General features: G+C 45.2%; 1 protein-coding gene across 2 annotated transcripts in view; it reads left to right on the top strand.

The window, feature by feature from the left end:
- The window catches only part of TDP1 (tyrosyl-DNA phosphodiesterase 1), a 1670976-nt gene that overhangs the window by 23651 nt on the left and 1623808 nt on the right, over positions 1-23517 (top strand). For both annotated transcript variants that reach the window (XM_069637461.1, XM_069637460.1), the window contains exon 2: positions 21547-22097. In XM_069637461.1, coding sequence (XP_069493562.1) covers positions 21547-22097 — 551 coding nt within the window. The remainder of the gene's footprint in view (positions 1-21546; positions 22098-23517) is intronic.

Below are 23517 nucleotides of genomic sequence, written 5' to 3'. Positions count from 1 at the left end.
CGCACCAACAAGAGCTCACCAAATTGATCTCCAGCACTAAAGGTGACCACACACCAGGAGATAAGCCCACCCTCTCCCCTGTGTTCGACTTCAAGAATATGAGTGAGAAGGAGGTCACCTCACTTCTCCAATCCATCAAACCTTCCAATTGCAAGGGCGATGCCTGCCCCGCACAAGTCATCAAGGACTGTGCCCCTTCCCTAGCCCACAGCATTCTTCAATGCCTCTTTCCGCTCTGGCTACGGCCCAGTGGGACTAAAGGAAGCGTGGGTTCGTCCGCTCCTAAAAAGGCCCTCCCTTGACCCCTCCATCCCAGGGAACTACAGGCCCATCACCACTGTCCCCTTCGTATTAAAAATTCTGGATAAAGCAGCCTTCCTGCAAATTCAGAAATTCCTAGAAGACAACCACCTCCTAGGACTTAGGCAATCAGGTTTCAGACCTCGTCATGGGACCGAAACAGCTCTCCTTGACCTCAAAAACCAAATTGACGATCTCAGAGACGCAGGCAAACCTGCGCTCCTCCTGCTGCTTGACCTATCAGCAGCATTCGATCTGGTCGATCACAAAACCCTTGGCCAGCACCTTTCGTCAGTAGCCAACTTCTCTGACAGGGCGTGCAAATGGATCGACTCATTTCTAAAGGACAAAGCAATGAAAGTCTTCTCTAACTCATCAAGCGCTAACCCTAGCACCATCAAATGCAGGGTCCGCAAGGCTCTTGTACAGCCCCCACCCTCTACAACCTCTTCACAAGGCCACTGTTCTTAATCCTGGACTCTCTGGACATCTCATACACAAACTATGCAGATGACACCCAGGTACTCATCTCCCTCTCGGGTGATTACCAGTCCGACCAGAACACCCTAAACTCCATATACACAACAATCCAATCCTGTATGCAGAAAACTGGCTATGTCTCAACAGTGAGAAAACCGAACACCTGGTAGTTGGTTCCCCCTCCAACCTGAGCAAACTGGACAACCAGTACTCCGCCTTCTCCATTGACAACATCCCCATCACCGTGTCGCCCTCCATCAAAACACTAGGTGTCTACCTGGAACCCGACTGGACTATGGACAGGCATGTCAACGCCTTAGCCTCCTCATCTGCCTATCATTCAAAACTCATCAACTCAGTCAGACCCTTCCTGTCCCAGCAAAACTGCCTCACTATCGCCAGGGCCATAATTGGTTCCAGGCTTGACTAATGTAATGCACTATTCATCGGCACTTCTGCCAAGAATGTCGCCAAACTTCAAATCATTCAAAATAACATGCTCAGAGCCGCCACCTGCCTTGCGCGGAGAGAACACATCTCTGAACTCAGAAGACAGGTCCACTGGCTCCCAGTCAAGGAGAGGATCACATTCAAAGCTCTCGCCTTGACTCACAAGTGCCTCCATGACCTGGCCCCCCCCACCTGGCAAGCAGAATCACCAAACCCACCACCCTCAGACCATCCAGATCCCCCCTACTCCAACCTATTATCTGTTCCTAGAACCCGTAAGGCTCGGGCGGGCGTCTCTAGCTTCCCCACCATCGCCCCCCTACTCTGGAACTCCCTACCGCCTCACATCAGGATCATTGAATCCCACTTAGCCTTTTACAAATCCGTCAAGACTAACCTCTTTGTCTGACTGTGTCAACATGTATTTTCTGACGAACAAGCACTAACATGTATTCTGTGATACTATGTAAACACTATTGCTGAACTGTAAACAAATACTCTTGGGCGACTTCCTTGTAACACCTAATCAAGCCTTCTTAAGCTCTGATATAGCGCCTCAATGCCTGTGGGCTATAGTGCGCTCTATACATTTAAATAAATAAATAAATAAATAACATTGTATCCTTGCTCGAGAATCACTTGCCAGAGAACAATTCTTCTGTCCCTTTTCATCCTGCACTGGACTTTGTGTTCAGTAAGTCGCACACTGGACACATTGTATCTACAGAGTTAATCTTGGGTCCTGTGAAATGATTTGTTGGTTTGTTACCATTGCCATGTGAAGAAAAAGCCTTTCCTTAAAGAGATCTATTTCCTTTTGGGAGAGTTGGGCCTATTCAGAAGGGGACCAAGGTGGGGTGACCAGGGATCCTAGTCATACCCCCCCACCCCAGGCCATCCACTTGCTCGGAAATAGCACATGGCCCCATTAGTCATCACCTTGGGGGTCCCGACCAGGCAGTGGATTTCATCACACTGCCCAACCGGGATTTCGTTGAACTGCCTACTAGGTGGACTTTGCCCGTTACCCATTCCGAATCTGTGTGCTGACTTGTGAGTTTTTATGTGTACCCCCAAACATTCTCTGTTCACTTTAATGGCTTACAGTTTCCTGAACCCTTCTTCACTCTTCTTTCATTGGGGAGTTCTTAAAACCTGTTCCTCTCTCTGTCCTGTTTCCAAACAGTGATTTTGCTGGAAATGGCCCAAAATGTCACCCTCACAATTGCGACGGCCGAAATGCCCGACTTTTTTTTTTCAGCACCCCCTTTGCACCACATATATATGTGGGGGGGAATGGGATATTATAGAAATATGGGGGAGTGGGTAGGGGGTCTCCCCCTTCTATCTATGTGGTATAAAGGGGGTTTAATTTAAAAAATAAAAAGTCAGCATTTTCGGCCGTCGCAATTATATGTGGTCGCAGTGATCACATAGATCAATTTCGCTGACATTCTCTCTCTGTCTCTCTCACATTCACACTCGCTCACTAACTATCTGTAGCACCCTCTCACTCTTGCTCTCATGCTGTCACTCCTGTTTTTATCTCGGGCTGTCTGAGGTTCCCTTTTTTTTCACTCGGACTGTGAAATGTGAGTATTAGTCGGGTGCCTTTGCCCAATGCTAAGTCACAATGAGGCTCAGAGTGAGATGGATGATGGAGAAAAGGAACTTTGTCTAATGGTACTTCCTAATGGCCTCTTGTTGAGCACTGTCCCCTCCCACTCCAGGGATCGTGGCCTGACCCTTCTGCCCACATGTCTATTCATTCGACTGGACCCCATTCGAAAGTGTTTTGCCATATGCTCATTCCCTCTCCCTCCTTGGGTCTGACCCCTTTAGATCTGGGTCTTTCCCCTATCATACTTTCTTGTCAGATATGCGCTCTAGAACTGTCCTATTCTACCTCTCTCCCTGCTGTTCATACTCCTCCCCTTTCCCTTGATTTTCACTAATCTCCTACCATCAACCTTTCTTCACCTTCACTGCCTCCTTCAGATGTTTCCCTTCCTCTGCCTTAATTTCTTAAACCAGCACCACCTGATTTTTACCTTCTGCCTTCTCACCATCTGGTCTCAAACTGTCCTCCTCCTCTTACGGATTCCTCTCTACCCACTCCTCCTTATTGCTACCACCTCTTCCTGATGAAATTAAGGGAAGCTTTACCTACCAACTCTTGATATTCCCCCCTCCTTCATTTCTTCATCCATCCCCTCCTAGCGCTTACCTTCTCCTTTGGATCTTTACCTTGTTTTGCCTGGTTTTTTTCACCCACCAACTCCTGATATTTCCCTTCCTCCTCCTTCATTCCTTACCCATCGCCTCCATATTTGTACCTTCCACCTCTTTTTCCCCTGCGGTCACAAACGTTCTTCCTTACAAGCTCAAGCCATTCTCTGACGGTCCCAAACTCCTTCCATCTACTCCTTCTCTAAAGCATCTGCTCCTTTCATACAGTAGGTGCAGCTGGCAGTATCAGAGCCAGCTGCAGGAAAACTCTGATTCACTGCACAAGCCATTTAGAGAATCTCTGCTTCTCGTGGAAGTCTGCGGCTTTCCCAGAGCAAAGTCACATAAGATCTATAACCTGCCACTCTTGGCCTGAGTCGGCTATGGCACAGAACGTCTTCACACTGTGCGTCTGATTGCCTTTCTTAAAAGTACAATGTTGGTTTGTTGCTTGGGTTCCTATCAGTTCCAAGTCCCACGTTCTCAAAGGTACAGAGTAGTCTGAAGTTGATTGATTATACCCAGTGGCTGTCCCCCTGCCAAATAACGCAGACTAAGTGGAGGTTACCTCTATACCTCCTTCAGGCCCAACATCCTGTAGATTGGGGAGGCCCCTGACCTCTTTGGTCACCCCGCTAGAAGTCCCCATGTCCCCACAGCCAGATAGTGACTTTGTTGCAGCCCCTACTGTCCTTACCTCCTATCCAACTAATGAGTCTCGTCAACAGTAACGCAACTCATTTTTTAGCAGATTTCTAGGTACTACGCCATGCCATGGATTGCAGTTTGTAGTATGTATGTATTGGAATTTTGGTGTGGAGTCTGAAGGGGATATAGAATGGAGCGTTGTGTTCTGTGAGTGATGGTTGGGAGAAAGGGGTTTTTTGGAGATGGGGTTGGCGGAGTGGTGTCCACAAGGATGTTGAGAGATGGACTTGAAATAAATTAAAGAAGATTACTTTTTTACTGGGTGTGGAATATCCAGTTATTTCATTTGGCGATGAGTGGGTAACAAGACTCGTTACCTATGCAGACCTGGCAGACAATTTTTGTGAATGTACTCGGGTTGTTTGTTCCGTTGGAGGACTGAGAGACGGTGAGCTGAGCTGTGCGGCGCAGGAGGCTGCCTGCACCTATCTGTACGAAGTATGGAGGTATTGTGCTCAGCGTGAGTGCGGCTGTATCCGGGGTTGCGTGAGCAGTCATCATGGAGAGCACGAGCAAGCAGGCAGCACTGGTGTGCCCTTAAGGGAAAACATGCAGATGTTTAAAGGATTAAAGGAAAGGACTTTAAAGCGTTTTCTTATGTGCCACCATAATTTTATTTTTGTTTTGTTCGCATGTTTCCATGGAAGTTTCACTGATATTTTTCATATACCACAACATTGGACAGTGAACAATTCGGTTGCAACATTTGCAAAGGTTTTACAAATGTTGTACATATTGTGGAATACAATGCAAGGCATAATGATACACCCCCCCCAGCTTCATCAAGCGCTCTTTAAAAAACACAATTGTTCCATTTCTACCCGCATTACTGGAATCCACCTTCTGCAGCCCCCATCTGTGCTGAATCTGCCTTTCTATGCTGTTTTACCTCCCAGCACAACCGTGCTGCATTGCAGAAATCCCCCAAGGCCTTGTTCCATCATGGCCGTCCAAAGCCTCAGGCACACTGGAGTGCCTGCCCCTCACCTGCAGCCCTTGTGGTGATTGGTCTACTTCCTCTCTTAGGCCCAATCAGCTGCCGGCAGACTAAAGCCGGCCCTACTCAAAGGCCCTCCATTTTAAGGCCCTGTCTGTGCCTGTCTGGGCCTGGTGGGCCTTAACCCTCTCAAACTATGCTCAGTCCTCCTGACTAACTACTTCTCCCAGGTCATGGGTTCCTGGGCTCTTTATGTTCCCTGCAGTCACATAAGTGAGCTTGGCTGACCTCCACCACTATCTCTCCTAACGTCAACTATGCCTTTCACTTCTTCTTTCAGCGCTTTAATCAATACTCAACTTCCATCAGTGCACTTGTGACTATTAGGTACGTCAGATTAAGTGTGTTTGTATTCCATCTCTGCCTCCTTTTATAAAATCGGATTTAGGTTTGTTGAATTCCATCTTCCTTTTTAAAAAATCAGATTTAGGTGTGTTTGTATTCCATCTGTGGACGTCCTGCATTTCACTGTGTTGTGCCTCTACTTTTAAAATCGGATTTAGGTGTGTTTGTATTACATCTGTGCACCTCCTGCATTTTACTGTGTTGTGCCTCTATTTTTAAAAATCAGATTTAGGTTGTTTGTATTACATCTGTGCACCTCCTGCATTTCACTGCTAGAACTGTACTGTGCAGCCAATCCTCTTTATTTCCCGTCCAAACTTCTGCCGACCTATGGCACTCTCCATCTCTCCTATATTCTCTAATTGCTACACTATCACTTATCCCCCTTCTCTCACAAAGTCTGGTAGAGAAAAGCACAAAAAAGACATCTTGAGTGCAAACCCTGGACTTCCCGTTGCAGACACCTATGTCAGCGCTTCCTCTAGAGAAGTTTTCACTGATATCCTCTTCTCTGTCCCTCTCCAGATCTATGGACCTCCCCCCATCTCCTCTCTACTCTCTCTCCCTCCGCATGTTCTACCATTAACGATGGTACCAAGTGGGAAGTCCTCTTGACCGGCTTCTCATCCTCTCGCTGCTTTGTTAAGGTCTATCACACTGCCACTATCTGGTTCAGGGCCCACAACCCAACCTCCTCCTCTTTCACTGGATCCTGCCTTCTCTCATTAACTCCATCCTTCTCCTGCATCTCCAACTTCTACTCTCTCTTCCCTACTCTGACTGATGTACCATGCCCCTGTACACCACCTCAGAAGACCTTCAAAGGCACAGACCTCCTCCACCTGGCAACCCTTAACGCCCGCTCAGCCAACAAACACTCCGCTGACTTCTGTCTCCTTCTTGAAGACATTGACCTCGACATTCTCGCTCTTACCGAGACATGGTTCAATGCCAGCTCAGTAACTGCTTTTGACTCCCTCATCCCTGAAGTCTTCCAGATCATCTCCAAGCCTTGACCTCACTGCACTGGCGAGGGAGGAGGGTTGCCTTAATCTTCCTTGAGTGGGTTCCTACTTCCATCTTACCTACCCAGCTCCACTCTTCCTTTGAAAGCCTGGTTTGCAAGTTGGTCATCTCACACATCTCCAACCTAACCATTGCCACCATTTACCGCCCCCAAGTACCACCACACTGTTCCTCTCTGAATGGGCTGCCTTCTGCTCTTCCTTACTTTCATCAACATCCAACCTCCTCCTTCTGGGTGACTTCAAGATCCAATTGGACTCCCCCTGCTCTGGATTCATGCTCTTCACTGACCTCTGCACCTCGCTTTCCCTCTGGACACACTCTGTATGCCCACATACACTCTGACCTCTCTCTTTCCCCTCCCTATTCACCCATCTCTACTGGTCTGACCATCCTCTCCTCCTCCTCCCACTTGAGTTCCCTTGACCCGCTGACACCCCCCCCCGAAAGTCCCACCAACCTTGTTTGCTAACATCCGCCCGATGAAACAAGTGTCTGTGGCTGCCTTTGCTTCCAGCTTCATCTCCCCCACACCCCCATCTCTGACTCCACCTCTGACTCTGCCCTCAGCAACCTCCACCTTTCCATCACCGATGCTCTTGACATTCTTGCCCCAGTCATGAGGTTCCACCTGAAACCTGCCTCTAAGCTTAACACCCGGTACAACACAGAAGTTGTGGCCCTGCCAGACTCATCCTCTGACAAACTGGCCTGCCGCCTGATACAAAGGCAATACAGACACTCCATCCCTGGCAAGAAAAGAGCCCACATTCAGGCACAGGTTTCTGGTGCATCCAATAACACGGCTGAACTTTTCAAGATCTGCAGGGAACTAGCCAACCCCTCCTCAGTCGCCTCCTCCCATTCTCCCTTTCAGGTACTCTGCAATGCACTGGCCTCACACTTTACCTCCAAAACCCAGGACATCCTTACCACCCTTGATACTCTCCCTCATAACCCATCACACACACCCTCACCTCCACCCTCCTCCTCTGTCCTCCTTCTCCTCCTTCACCCTATCACACCTGAAGAAGTTATTAGAGTTGTCTGCTCCAACAAGGCCTCTTCTTAGCAGGATTCCCCCTGCTCATCGAGGACCATCAAGGGTAACATTGGCTCTCTTGCCCCTGCTCTCGCTGATTTCTGCAACCACTCCTTCGTCACAGGATCTTTACCCAAACTCCCTTGTGCGCCCACTCCTGAAAAAACCTTCATCAGATCCTACCTGCCCTGCCAACTACTGCCCTATTTCCATCACCCCCTTCCTGGGGAAACTGCTGGAGAAGTTGGTTTTGCCCCAACTCAACTCGCACACTGAACTTGTTGGTGGTCTCCACGACCATCAATCTGGATTCAGAGCATCCAGAGACATAGAAACCTCTCTTCTGGACACCTGTGAAGAACCGCTCGCATTTCTGGAGGCCAACTACCCAGCTGTCCTTATCTTCTCGATCTCTCCTCTGCCTTTGACACAGTCAACCATTCCATCCTCGTAAAAACGCTCCACGATACCCTTGGTATCTTGGAACAGGCACTGGACTGGCTGACATCCTTCCTTGCTGACCGCTCTTCCCAAGTCATCCTGGGCACTTTCTCCTCTTCTACTTCCCTCTCCACCTGTGATGTCCCCCAGGGTTCTATCCTCTCCCCCTGGCTCTTTAACATCTATCTTGCTCTGCTTGCACGCCTCATCTCCTCCTTCTCCTCCGACTTCCAGTGTTATGCAGACGACACACAGCTCTTTTTCAAACTCCCTTCCGGCCCTCTTGCACCCTCCATCATCCCTGATTGCCTATCTGCCATCCTGGTGCACTGCCAATGATCTCTGCCTCAACGCCTATAAAACTGAGATCCTTCCCATCGGGAACCTTGCTCCCTCCTTCTTCCCTTCACTCTGGCCTTCCTCTTTGGACTCTACCCCTGTGCCCTCTTCTGAAGCCAGAAACCTTGGAGTCATCTTCGACTCCTCTCTCTTTCCTCCCTCGCACTTGGGACATTGCCAAGAAGTCCCACTTTCAGCACTTCCTTCTCGGAGGAATTCTCCCTTTTCTCACTTTCCCATAGAGGATCAATGTGACCCAGGCCCCTGGTTCTCCCTAGGCTTGACTATTGTAACAGCCTCCTCCTGTATCTACCATCTTTCATTCTGCCACAACTCCAGCTAACCCAGAATAGGGAAGCAAGACTTATCCTTGGCCTTAGGCCCAGGCACCACATCTATCCTGCACTAAAAAGTCTTCACTGGCTCCCGGTTGCTGCACGTATTAAATTCCATTCCCTCTGCATCATCTACAAGGCGGTCTGGGCCCAGGGACCTCACTATCTTCAACTTTATCTTACTAAATACTCCCCCTCCAGACCACTATGCTCCTTTAGCTCTAACTCTCTGTGTGGGTCTCAGGTAATAAAAGTGCGGCAAAAATGTTGCTGGTAAAAAAAATTGCAGCAAAATGCCGTGATTTGACCTGGTAAAGGTGTACCCCATTATAGCATTTAAGGGGAGCAGGGGTTGCGGGGGTGTCCCCCGATCCCCTTCAATGATATAATGGGTCCAGGGGTTGCGGGGGTGTCCCACTCATCCTTTGCATGATTGTGGCGGCAAAACCACTGCCGCAATATTTTGTATTCACGCCATTTTTTCCGCGATTTTAAGACATGGAACCTCTGTGTGTAAAGAGTTTTGCTAAACAGAGGGCAGGTGGTTGTTTGCTTTCCTCAGCTAGCTCGCTCCTATTGAACAACCTCCCCCTCCCTCCGCGCCTTGAGCAGGATCTTCTTAAATTCCAGAAGCTCCTTAAGACACTCCTCTTTACCTCCTCCTTCCCTTCTTCTCTCCCCTTCTAATCCCACAGTTGCTGCGATTGGTGTCCTGGGCCCTTATGCATTCTCTGGCCCTGACCTCCCGCACCCAATTGGCCCAGCTCCTGTCTATCTGCGCTTGCACTTACAACCTCTGCTCTGGTGGCTCGCACTTACACCCCTCATGGCTCCAGGCGGTGTAGCACTCAACATTCCTAGCACTTCATATGTGGCTCACCCATGAGCTCAGACACCACAGCACTGACCCCCTGCCTTCTTTCTTGCTGCACTTGCACGTTCTGAATACTAACAAGGCATAGTAGGTTATATATTGTGTTTTTAATGTACTTTAATGTATTTCTCACTCCTGCTCCCTCCCTTGTCCTTTAGGCGCTTTGAAACAGTATTTTCTTATTGTATAAGCGCCTAACAAGCCAATAATAAAATAAATAAATAAAATACGCCCTTCTTAGCAGTGTCTGGGGACACTGTACTCCTTCAATTCGATACCATGGATTGAATAGGAGGTGCACTGAGGAAACTATATCGGCACAATAGAAAATGAACATTTAACACTGGCAAAAAAGAAATTGTTGTTGCTACATTCCCTTGGCCCTGAAGGACATAGAGTATTCAGAGAATTACCACCTCCGAGATCTGGGGAATGAGAGAGCAGGAACGGATATGAACTGGCTATAAAGCAACTAGACTTGTATTATTACCCTAAGACTAATATTGCTATGAGCAGATATTATTTCTACTGTAGGAAACATGAAACAGAGGAAGGAGTAGATGAATATGTGAGTGTTCTCAATAGAGTAGCAGTGACATGTAACTTTGGAAGAGGAGTGACTCTGGATGAACTCATAAGAGACCAAACTAGTATACACAACAGGAACGGCTCTGGATGTATGGGGGATGCTTCCTGTGAAGACATAATTGCCATAGCAAAGAACGTAGATCATACCACTATATGTTTTAAGGAGATTAAAGTGAAAAACAAGGAATTGACGCAAACAACTCCAGTTGCTGCTTTTAAACAAAAAGAAGTGACAGAAAAGTCTATCACAAAGCAAAAGGAAACAAAAGAGCATGCAAGTAAAATGAAGGATGAGTTCAGACATTAGAGTGAAGTGAGAACAAACTCTCAAAGAGGAAAATATTATAGATTTGGAAAAAAGGGACATAATGCAAATTCAAAGGTATGTACAGCCCTGAATCAGAAATACATTTTGGAATTGTGTGCAGGAACAAGAAACAAGTCACATAAACCAGAACAAAATACAGTGGAAGCAAGAAGAAGAGGAAGGAGAATAAGTGATGCTGTAAGGGATAATAATAAGGAAGTTCCCAAGTGCATATTTTGGGAATTTTCTCTAAATTGTGGATGGACTCGGGATCTCTGTATACTATAATAACAAAAGAGAAGTGGAATGAATTGGGCAGAAAGGGTTACAAATCAGAATTGATGAAATCTGATACTCGAGATCCTGGGGCATTTGAAAGTTCAGTGATTAAAATGATTGGGTACAAGATTAAAGGAAGAATCCCAGAAGTAAAACTATAGGAGGCAAAGAAGGGAGTGAAGGTTTTGGGTTGGGAAGACCAAGCCAAGCTCAAGATAAAACTTTACCCAGGAAGTGATGATCCTGTTTCTGTATTTGTGAAGAAGGAGCAGATAATAAAATATTACAGAAGGGATGGAGAAGGAATTATTCCCTGGGGTATTTAAAGAAAGAATATGGAAGCTTAAAAGCTATTGCCACAAAATAGAGCTCAATGCAGGAGTAAAACTGATATCCTATTCTGTGAGGCACATTCCCATCTCTCTAACAGAAGAAGTAAAAAAGGAATTAAAAAGACTTAAGGGAGAAGGGATAATTGAAGAAGTAGAAGTATCAGAATGGGGTTTTCCGATAGTTGTAGTGAGGAAGGCCAATGGGAAAGTAAGAATATGTATGGATCTCTAGAGATTTGAACAAGCGTATAGCCATGGAGAAGTAACCATTGCCAGTAATATCAGAAATGTTCAATTTGCTGGGCAAGGCAGATATATTTTCCACAATGCATTTGTCGGCGGCTTATCACCAAATTCAATTACATCAGGAATCCAGGAAATATACAACTTTTATTACCCCATTTGGAATGTATAGGTATTATAAGAAACCTGTGGGCTTTCTCACTTATGGACCCCGAGGATTCTTTGTTCAAGTGGATAGGGCACAGCCATTGCCTTTGGAACCAGACCATGGTGGTAGATCAGTGCGGGAGGATCACCTGAGCAGGGGGTCTTTGGGGATAGTTGGAGGAATGCCCTCGGGAGGGACACGTTATTGCCCCTTTCTGACAAACCCCTACCCCACACTTCCTCCACCTTTATAGGTTCTTATGAATCCTGTCCCGTTGCCCCCTCCCCAATTTCAACAGGTACTAACATTAAAAGAAGGCGTAGTAAAAGAAATATATTCCTATCTGGCATCCCCACAGTCACTATGGGACATTATCATCTAAAACCCATTCACCTACAACCCCACATCTGCCCCCTTCACCCTGACAAGCACTTATAAACGTTTCCCTCCATCATTAGGGAAAACTACAACTCCCATACTTCCTCCCCATTGCCTTCTTTTAAAACCACTGGGACAAAGAAAAAGAGGAACAGAGCTATGAAGATTGCCCGTAGGAACCAATGTACCATTGATTCCTGTGGGAAGTCTCCATCTTGTCCTATTAACGAGGACAGGCAGAGTCAACCCTCCCTTTTTAATCACCCACACCTGACTCCAATTAACACTCTCTGTCAGTATGAAAGGTGGAGCACTGAGACACTTTGAGCAAGCTGGGGATGCAGTGTAGACCAGAGGAGCTGAAGAGCAGAGGAGAGTGCTTAAAGAACCCTGGAGCGTCGGGAAGGGAGCTGAGGGCCAAGACGCTGATCCTGTGTCGTTGAAGAGCTGCAGCAGGGCTGAGGAGCTGTGCCTGCCAAGAGCCAGAGAGGGCAGATCATTTCCTGCTGACTCTGTCCACAGGAGTACTTGTTTCCCCCTGGGCATGTGAACGGAAGCCCAGGAGCCTGAGGGGCATGTGGGAAGACCCTGACCTTGACCCAGAAAGCTCCAAAGAATTTGCTCACCAGCACTGAGCTAACCGGGTGATTTTCATGGCAAGAGAGAGGAAATCCCAGTGAGCGTGTGTGTGGCTGGAGCGGGAACCTGCACATTGAATTTGAGAAAGAAAGCAGCAAATGAAAGGCCCATGAAAGGCATTATGGGGTTTGAAGTTCTTTTTTTGAATGAAGCGAATCTAAATGGTCCTGCGCTGGTTTTAGGAAAACCAATCGCACAGTGAAAGGTCTTCGAATTTTGATAACAAAAAGAAAGCAAGATTAAAGTGGTCCGAGCCTGACTGAGGGAGACCAATTACTGTGAAGTGAAAGTAACTGAAAAATAAAGTAACAGAGTGGTCCGATGGAAAACGGAAGTAGGCCCACTCGGAGGACTCTCTGCACTGTGTGTAGGCCCAAGCCCGAGTGAGGGAAGCCTAAAGGAAGTGAACTGTGATAACTTTTTGCAAACCCAACGTGTCCGAGCCCGAACAAGAAGACCTAGAAATTGTGAACAAAAGGTCTGAGCCCGAAATAGGGAGACCAATTGTATACATTGTGCTAAATGGGACTGAGCCCAAACAAGGGAGATCCGTGGTGCAAGTCCGAATGAGGGTGACCAATTGCGAACCTGTGAGTGTGAAAATCCTGATAAGAAAGGAACTTTGGTGTTTGTTTGTTACATCAGGCCCTCTGCAATAAGAGACTGTCATTGGGAGAGAGACTTTGGCAGAAGGCCCTGTACCTATGCTTTGAACAGTTCTCTTGTGGCCAAGAAGCCAGAGTGTGTGTGTGAAGCTCAAGCGTGCCGCCTTGTCCCGTGCTAAAAACATGGGGATGGGAGGCCAACTGCTCAACTATCCTGACATATCATTTCTTGAACACTTGACTTTTTGCTCACATTGTTGTCCCACGCCATTTATATTCAGAAGTAAGGATTACAGTAGGTTTATTAGTATAGGCCCTTTTATTTTGACAGACTCCACTAGGACTTCGTTATTATTATTTGATGGTCGCTTCTTGCTCCCATCTTTAGATTTATGATTAGACAGGCGTTCAACCAACCCATTTGAAGTTCAATAAACACCCTTGAACTGTTATCACTTGTGTCTGTCTTCACTGTTGATACCATGCTTCCTTACATGATGTAAGAATGTCTTTCGGTTCAGCATATGCTGCTGCTGTTTTTTAACAGGTAATGGCCCATATGTTTGGAGAGATGAGTGAAGTTGAGGTTTTCCTAGATGACATATTGGTGTATGGACAGCAGAAAGAGCAACATTATGGGAAAGTCTGTGAAGTGTTGAGGAAACTTGAGGAGAAGGGACATACAGTGGAATAGAGCAAATGTAGATTTTGTCATGACGCACCATCGCAGCCCTGGGTTAGCTGCCTCGTCCCTATGGAGACGCTGGCGATGCTTCCCACTCCACCATGGAGGGTCACGTTGAATCATTGCGCCATGTGGTGTCATGATGTCATCCATTCCGGCAACCCAGAAGCGACCGCAACACTATTTCACTGCGGCTCTCCCGGTAAGATGTGTGTCGCAATAGTTCCCGTATTGCGCACACACTTTTTTTCCTTTTCTTTCCTATTCCTTGCTCCTCCTTGCTTCTGCCATTCGGTTTCCCTTGCTCCTAGTGGAATCCTCACTGAGACCTTCTTTCACCATTCCACTTCTTCCTTGCAACTGCTCCTTACACCAGGCTCCTCATCAACCAGGATAAGGACTACTCTGCGAATTACAAGCAGGTTTTTTCCCCTAAAAGTTTTTTTTCCTACAGCCTGGCTCTGTACCCCTGGGCAGGGCTGTAAGCCAGATTTCAACCTCTGGGTCGCAGTGGCTGCCCAGGGAGCAGAACGCACTATACAACACAAGACTACGTCCTCCAATACAAAGGTAAGACGTGATCTTGACAGATTGCGACGCCTTGAGATCAAAGAAAAAATGCACCAACTGCAAGAGTTGGTAAATACTGTCATGGGGTTGACAGCTGAGATGCAGCAGGTCAAAGCTGAGAACACATACCTTCGCCAAACCCTAATGGCTCGTGATACGACTCTGGGACATGCCATACCTATTCAGCCATCCATAGAGAAATTCCATAGAGAGCCCAAAAAACTGAAAGAGTTTTTGGATGCCTGTTTGGTCACTTTTACTTTTCGTCAGCAGGCATTCCCTAACAACCGGGGTAAGGTGGGCTTTGTCATCACTCATTTAACTTCGAGTGCCTGGGCCACATTTCTGGTGGTAGCAAGAGACCCAATACTGGATATTTATGCAGCCTTTATAACAGCCTTCCGAGGAATGTTCGATTGCCCTGAGTTAACATACACTACTCCGGAAACCTTATTGGAATTCTTCCAGGGATCTCTAGATACTTTGACGTACACCAGTTCCGGCAGATGGCTCAAGCCACAAATTAGGCTGAAGAAGCTTGTTTTGCTCTTTTTTGTAGAGGCTTAAACGATAACCTTAAAGACGATATAGCACGAGATAGCACGTTGTTTTGTGTCTGTTTGGCCCTAAGGATAAAACACTAAAACCTACGTCTCCCCGGCCCCTTTTGCAAAAAACAAGTAATTGGACTCAGAATTGCAGAAGAAACACACATCCATCACATAAAGTTATAAAACGGCTCATTATAGGCCCTTTATATCATATAACTATACAAACACCAATAAATATAGATAAGTGAAAATATATATATATTACAATATAGGCAACGTCACCGTTAAGAAGGAAGCAGTGGAAAACCTCATCTTGGCCACCAGCAACACTGCTTCGTCCCTCAGCAGGTAGGCAAAGAGATCACTACGTTCAACGGGATCTGAAGCGGAGCGTCCTCCCTTTCAGCGAGACTGCATCACCCGGGCTTTCAACGTCCAACTAACTCCCTCCGTAATGCCGTCTCTTTTATGGGGGCATTCCCCCGCCCTTCCCAATTGTATTCTGCTCTCGGTTGAAGAGCAGATCACAAGTCGAAAGGACAGAGGGTGGAAACATCCAGTTAGAAGTGGAAAAACACAGCACCCCTCTCTATCCCATGCATTCCCAGACCCCTTATCATGCACCTGCAGTGCTCTTTGACTCCCCTTCTGTATTCGTCCTTCAATGAACAATACAATAACTATTCTCCGCAGTTAGTCCGCTCGCATGATATTTACGTGACCTCGCTCTGTTTCCCTGCTACTTGCTCATTCAATGAGGCCTGCGGAAACGCAGACTTTATTAGTGTAATGGGAGATGAGTGTTCAAAATGGCTGCGCATCGACGCCATGTTATTCTGGCTCGCATTTTTCGCACTAGCATTACACACGTGTACCTCGTCCCGTTCCTCTGAGGATCTGATAAAACTGACACTTCAGATCGATTTTAAGGTTGCAAAATAGGAATGCTGAAAAGAAACGTGGACCACTTGCAACCAGTAATTGCCCTTCCCAAGCAGAGAAAGAAGTGGAGAATTCTGAGCCTGTGCAAATAGAAACAGCCTGAGGTCCGTTAACAGTAGAAGAAAGGACTTGTCGCAGAACCAAGGGTCTTTGTATGTACTGTGGATCTGCAGAGCATCTGTTACACTCATGTCCCCTCGCACCACCTCGACGAGAGGAAAATGCCTTCTCCCGTCCTTAGAACGGATACAGGATTGGGAGAAAAACCAATTTCCCTTGTATACTACTGGACTTAATCACAAACCGGATTCTACTTTACTCATGCTTAAGGTGCTGGTAAACAATCTTGAGGAAAGTGAAATTGAGACTACCGCCGTGGTGGATTCAGGGGCAGCAGAGATCTTTATGGACACCACTTGGGCTAGAACTCATCAGGTCCCGGTGAAAATGAAAGGGTTTGCAAGGGGTTGACGGTTGTCCTTTGCAAGGAGGTCCGATCACGGTTAATACAGTTCCATTGAAGATGAGCATACTACACCATCATGAAGTTTTGTCCTTTGATCTCATTCAAACCACTAACTACCCTATTATACTGGATATGCCATGGTGAGAGGAGCACAATCCCTACATAAACTGGAAGGCACATAGCCTTTTTTTGAGTTCAGAACACTGTGATTCCTCTTGCCTTTTAACAAACGTGACTGACATACATTTCTCTGTACCTTCCTCAGAGAATCCTTCTTCGTCTTCAGTTCATTGCTTGGTGCATAGAGAATACCAGTACTTCCAATCTGTGTTCATTAATGATACCACCAAGAAACTACCACCACACAGACCTGAGGACTGTGCCATTGACTTGTTACTGAGTACTGAGGTACCGTTTAACAGGATGTTCATCTTGTCGCCCAAATAAAAAGAAACACTATGGAAATACCTACAGGAGAATCTAGCAAATGGCTTGACTACTGAGTCTAAGTCCTCTGCAGGGGCTTCTCTTTTTTTTGTGGTAAAGAATGACGCCAGTGAGCTTCGGCTTTGTATCGATTACAGGGGACTGAATTAAGATGACCAAAAAGGCCAAATATCCTCATCCCCTGATAACTGATATCTTGTAGGCTGTAAGGTTAGCAAAGATATTTGTCAAATTAGATCTCAGAGGGGCTTCAGGATAAGGGACAGCTGTGAATGGATGACCGCCTTCCACGCCCCTTCGGTCACTTTCAATATTGTGTTATGCCTTTTGGTTTGGCAAATGCTTCTGCTGTGTTCCAGAGGTTCGTCAACTCATCTTTTCTCAGACTTGTTGTTCCACTCCGTTGTCGTTTACCTAGACAATATTCTGATCTTCTCTCAAGGAAAAGACAAACATCGTAATCGTGTCCGAGAGGTACTCCGACGACTGCAGACTAACCAGTTGAAAGCCAAACCGGAAAAATGCATCTTTGCGGTGACTAAAGTAACCTATTTGGGTTACATCCTTTCGGACAAAGGTAGCTCCATGGATTCCCGCAAGACCAAGGTTGTTCTGGCATGGGAAGCACCCCGATCCTTAAAGGATGTACCGTGTTTTCTGGGGCTAGCATATTTTTATCGGAAGTTTGTACCTTCTTTTTCCCGGATCGTATTGCCCATAACATCCTTATTAAAGAAGAACTTTTGTTTTCAGTGGTCCAAAGAAGCTGATGATGCCTTTCGGCTCCTCAAACGATGATTCACTACAGCCCATGTTCTTTGTCAACCAGATCCAAGAAAATGATTATTTCCAGAAGCCGATGCTTCAGACCATGCCTTTGGAGCCATCTTCAATCAAACACACATACAGACAGCCTGGAACATCCTTTGGCCTACTATTCCAAGACTTTGTCTCCAGCGGAAAGGAATTACTCGGTCCTCGGAAAATAATTATTGGCAATAAAGTTGGCTTGCCATGGTGTCATCTCCTTTTGGGAGCTCAGTGTCCAACAATGGTCCGTACCGATCATCAGAATCTACAATATTAGCATGATTTTGAGTGTCGAAACAGCCATCAGGCCAGATGGGCCCATTTCTTTCATCATTATGAACTGGGGTTTACGCACATTCCCAGCTCCCAAAACATAGTGGCTGATACTTTATCCAGAGGTTTGTGGTCTACATTTGACACAAGACCCAGAATGTTTTCTCAGGACGCTTTCGTAGGTGTAGTCGACACCTTTTTTCAGCATCTCAAGGATGCCATTTACCAAGGTCCTGAAAACTTGGTTGGCCATAAACAGAAGCTCAGCAAGAACTCAGGTTTTCTCTTATATGGATCTCGTTTGTATCTCCCTACTGCTGCATTACAGCAGGAAAGCCTTCAGTTATGTCACAACTCCAAGTTTGCCAGACATCGACGAATACGATCCACTAAAGAACTAATAAAGAGGTTTTTTTGGTGGCCAAGTTTTGAGAAAGACGTGGAGCGGTTTGTTACTTCATGCTCTGTCTGTGCACAATCTAATTATCATCATGGCAAACTATAGGAAAACTCTCTCAGCCCGATCATTCTTCATCCCCAAGGCACACCATTTCAACAGCCATCATTGTGGACCTACATCCTTCCAGTGGATTAACCGTGATAATGATCACAACCGATATCTTCTCCAAAACGAGCACATGTCACCCCCTTTAAGAAGATGCCTACCACTTCTGAAAGGAGCAAAGTATTTCTGACGGATATTATCCGTCCACAGGGCATACCAGACAAGATAATCTCAGACTGCGATACGCAGTACACGTCCAAGCTCTGGTCTGCTTTTTGTAAATCTTTGGGTATTCAACACTCCCTCTCCTCTGGATATCACCCCGAGATCAATGGCTTGACAGAAAGAACAAATCAAATCATCAAACAATATCTCTGATGTTTTGCCTCTGCAGCATGTGACAACTGGCTATGATGCTTTGATGCTTCCCATAGATGATTTTTTTTACAACAATGCCTTCCACTCTTCTTTGGGTATGAGCCCATTCTTTTGTACCTATGGATATCATCCGCTCTGGTTACCCTTACCTGACAAACGCATTACCAATGTACTCACAGTGGAAGAAACAATTTGGTCCCTATGACAGACACACAAAGATGCATTGACCAATCTCCAGAAAGACAATCTTCAACAAAAATGTTTGCTGATGAGAAGTGATCTGCTGTGCTGGACTACAAAAGAGGCAAAGCAGTCTGGCTGTCATCTCGTCTACTACCTTCTCGTTTAAGACCTTCCATATTCTCTCCTCGATATTACTAACCCTCCAAGATTGTGAAAGTCATCAATCCAGTGGCATTTAAACGTCAATTTCCAGTAATTTGGAAACAGATCCATTCAGTATTTCACTCTTCTTTATTGAAGCCATACATCACTGATCTTAACCTACATAAGACCAGGTGACTTCCTCTACATTCCACTCCATCATGCATGGTATGTTGAGGGCGTTGCCTAGAATTGCTAGACTTGGTTTAAGACTGATGTAATACAATTGCCAGGTAGAGTATTTACCAGGTAAAAGAAACTGTGCAGCAGATTAATTGTCAGGGATGCTTTTACCTAATGAGTATTTGATACTAGATGTTAGGAAAGAAGTTGAAGAATAAGTGTGTAGCATGATAAAAAGGACTAGATGTAAAGGAATGGGAGGAGAACGTTTCCAAGGACGATGTTTTGAAAAAGGTAGGACAATGGGTTAGAGAAGGATGACCAGAGAAAAGTGCTATGGAAGACCAGTAGAAAACATATTATGTGGTAAAAGAAGAATTGACTGTTGCCACTGGATGGATTCTTAAGGAAGGTAAAATGGTACCTCCCGAGTTGTTGAGGACACAAATTGGTTGTTTGGTACATGAAGGTCATCCTGGTTTGACAATAACAAAGAGGAAAATAACGTAATGATTCTGGAGGCCAGCAATGGACACTCAAGTAGAAAGGATTGTAAGGTTTTGTGCACCTTGTGCGAATTGTGACAGAAATTTGGTGACACATAATCAAATTCCAGTGCTCAAGGGACTGTGGGTAGAATTGGCAATGTATGTGTTGGTCCCTTATGACGGTTTAGGCAAGGGACATAGATATATGCTTGTGTTAGTGGATAGATATTCGCATTGGTTGGAGGTTGATACTATGGGTAGGGTGACTTCTAAAAATGTGATAACATTTTTGGAGAACCTTTTCAAGAGAGAAGTAAATCCTGAAGTTGTAATGAGTATTAATGGGCTACAGTTCAGAGCAAAGTAAATGTAAGAATTTTGTTGTCAGTCAGGTTTCAGATGGAAGTTTTTCTCTGTGTATCATCCTGAGACTAACGGGATGGTGGAAAGGATAAACAGAGAGATACGGGGATTGTATATAACAGATGTTGGTGAATGGTTTAGTGTGGAGAAAGGAATTTACTGATTTGATGTTGAGTGTACGGGTGACTCCGCACAGTGCTACAGGGGTATCCCCTTTTTGCATGAGAGGCAGGAAGCCAAACAGTACATTTTCTCTGGCGTGTTTAAATGACAAGTAGGTATTAGAAAGGTAGATGAAGGTTTTGTTGCTAAAATAAATGTTGGCAATGCAAAGGAAGTGTGAAGTGGTTGTTGGAGAATGTGTCAAGGTGATGTGGGATAGGAAAAGTGGTAAGGGTTTATCGAAGTATTCCAGTCCCATGAAAGTTGTAATGTTTTAAAAATGCTGTCAGATTGGAGGATGGGGCAGTGTGGAACCTTAATAGGATTGTGAAGTGTAGAAAGAAGGAGGAGAATGTGACAGGAGAGTGAGTGTGGGATCATGTGGCAAAGATGAATGAAGTGGAGGTGAATGAGGTGGAACAGAGTCTAGTGTTGAGTGACAATGAGAGAAGAGAATGTGAGGAGTCAAGTGTATTTGTGGAGAGTGACAAAGACAATGTGAGGAAAAGCAAAATGAATCATGAAGCCCTGACAGATTAAAAGAGTAAGTTCTTTATAAGTAATGAGTATAGATTTACAATTGTTGTATTATTTCAGTAATTTTGTTATTTTTGAGTTTCCAGTAATTTGGTGTTGGTTTAGTAAGGAAGGGGGATGTGTAGTATGTATGCATTGGAGTGTTGGTGTGGAGTCTCAAGAGGCTCTGGAATGGAGGGATGTGTTCTTGGAGTGACAGTTGGGAGAAAGTGGTTGTTGGAGATGGGGTTTGTGGAGTAATGTCTCCAGGGCTGTTAAGAGATGCTCTTGAAATAAATAAAAGATTACTTTTCTACTGGGTGTGCATATCCAGTTATTTCACAGTTATGGTTGAAAGGTGTTTAGAGATGGTTTGTTTACAAAACCAAATATTTCTTTAGAAAAGTGTTTGTTTGTGGTGAGGCCTTAAAAATCCTGATGTTTTTTCAAAGTCGAATTTTCCCATACAATGGCGTTTTCTACCAAAAGACAATTATTTGGTGGCCTTGTTTTAGTTGTAGATAATGAGCATTTTTTAAATTAAAATCATAGTGAACTCTAGACAGATTCGATAAAAATGTATTTCACAGACTTAATCATCTTTTATTGTTAAACATAGTTTTAGGATGTAAATAAATGGAGCAGAAAAGCAGTAGGAAAGAAATATTCTCCAACATCATCAGGCCGTGTGCAAGCCAATGTCATCCTAATATCAAGGCATAGACTGGCACATGAACGGTGTGGGTTTGTAAATCTTTTTTTGAATGTATATAATAAGAATGTATCTATATTTTTCAGAACAATGGACAGCCAAGAAAGTAATCATGGAAAATGGACAGTGTCAAGCAGTGATGATGATGAAGATGACAACAAGCCTTCTACTTCCACATTGCCTCCTATGGTTGTGAAAAACTCTGAACCTCAGTACCCTTGTTCCGATGCCAGAAAAGCTGCTCATAAACGAAAGGCAGATCCTGTGAAATTTGAGCAGGAAACCTGCCCATTAAACAGCTCTCCGCCTAAAAAGTTAAAGCCCAACCTTGACGATTCTGGTTGGTGCCTTTCCAGCACTGATGAAGAGTCGGAACAGACAGAGCGGGGACATCAAGGTGCAAAGAAGATCAAAGTCAAAGTGGAAAAGCCAGACCTGCCAAAACATGCATCTGTCCCAAAAACTGAGCACATTCTTCCACCACCAGAGAACCAAAAACAGCCGGGGAAGTACAAAACATCCAGCGAATCGCAGGATGCATGGGACTTGTTAGAATCAGGCGAACCCTTCCGATTCTACCTAACAAAAGTCCGGGGCATAAAGCCAAAGTACAATTCGGGAGCTCTGCATATAAAAGGTATTGTATAAAGAAGAAGAACGAGAAATGTATTTTTTATTTTTAATGTTTTCCCTGATATGAATCCCACCATATGTATAAGGGCCCTTTGAAAGATCCACTGAAATTGTACACTTGATCAGAAGTTTGTGTATATTGATAAAATACAACCCCCCATATGTTGCATATTTTTATTTCCCAGTACACGATCCAAGCTGCTTCCATTCTGAGACTTGCCTCATAATAGCCACTGTGACAAGCATATATTCCATACACTTCGTGTGACAGAAAGGCATACCATACAATAACAGAACTGATCACACATATCTCCCTTGCTTTTTACAACACTCTTTTGATCCGTTGCTACATACACACAGCATGCTCCCAAAAAAAATGTGCTCCTCTATTTTAACAAAAAAGAGATTTTTTCTTCTTCTAATGACAGTGTAAATTTTCATTGTTTTTTCTTATTACATGGACCTAAACAAATGTGGAAAGGAATCTTTTTATATATAGATTACTACTGGTTTGATTCTATGCAAACAAAAAACATTTTTAGACAGCCTCGTACACTAATGTAGAACTGTCCACATGCCAGATTGAGACCTCCAAAATGGAAAGACCATGCATCATGGCGGTAAAGTACGTTTTTGTCCCTACATGGCCTCTCTGCCCTTTAATAAAACGTATATAAACAAGTAAAACTGAAATCTAGAATTTGATGGCAAGAAAGTTTAACCCTGCGTTTAATTTGGGACTAGTATTTGGCATTGGTTTGTATCCTGAGCTTCTATTGGGAAACTTGGGGGGGTGGGGGGGTTGCATTCCTTGTGTTCCTTGTTGATCTGTCACATGGGTGCCCTCTTATTGGCCAGCTACTATAACTGTGGTGTCCCATGCCTTACAGGGAGGGACATACTTACCAGTGCCTGTGATGTATTAGGAGGTGGTATCATTTGGAGATTGACATCTGTTCAGGCCTATGATAGGTTATCTGACAGGATTCTGATAGGTTGACTGTTCGAGCTGAAGATAATTGACTGAGGAAGTGGTGACAAGATACTGAAGGCTGAATATGGTTCTGTTAAGTGTAATAAGTTGAGCGAGCTCCCAACCTGAAGTGGGGCAAAGTGAGCCACCGGGGGCTGTGCTCGTCTGGCCTATATCTGATGAGGTGCAGAGAAGACCAGGAGTTTCAAGTCAGCTTTGCTAGGAAAGCTGAAAGAGAGAGGGACACGCAATTTCCAAGCCTGGGGGGTAGCTGATGTGTTAACCCTACCTGCAGGAAACCCGAAACGACGGAAGTCTTATAGGAGCATGCTAGTCTGCAGTGGTGGCTTGACAGAGTCTGTGGACTGGGAAGTCCAATAACGACACCCAGACCACTTACACGACTAGAGTATGAACCTTGTACAATGAAGAAGAGAAGGAAAACGAGAAA

The sequence above is a fragment of the Ambystoma mexicanum genome, chromosome 14 (genome assembly GCF_040938575.1).
Source record: "Ambystoma mexicanum isolate Mex_15411 chromosome 14, UKY_AmexF1_1, whole genome shotgun sequence".
Lineage (NCBI taxonomy): Eukaryota > Metazoa > Chordata > Amphibia > Caudata > Ambystomatidae > Ambystoma > Ambystoma mexicanum.
Note: the sequence above shows the minus strand (reverse complement) of the source record. Positions and strands in the feature narration are given on the sequence as shown.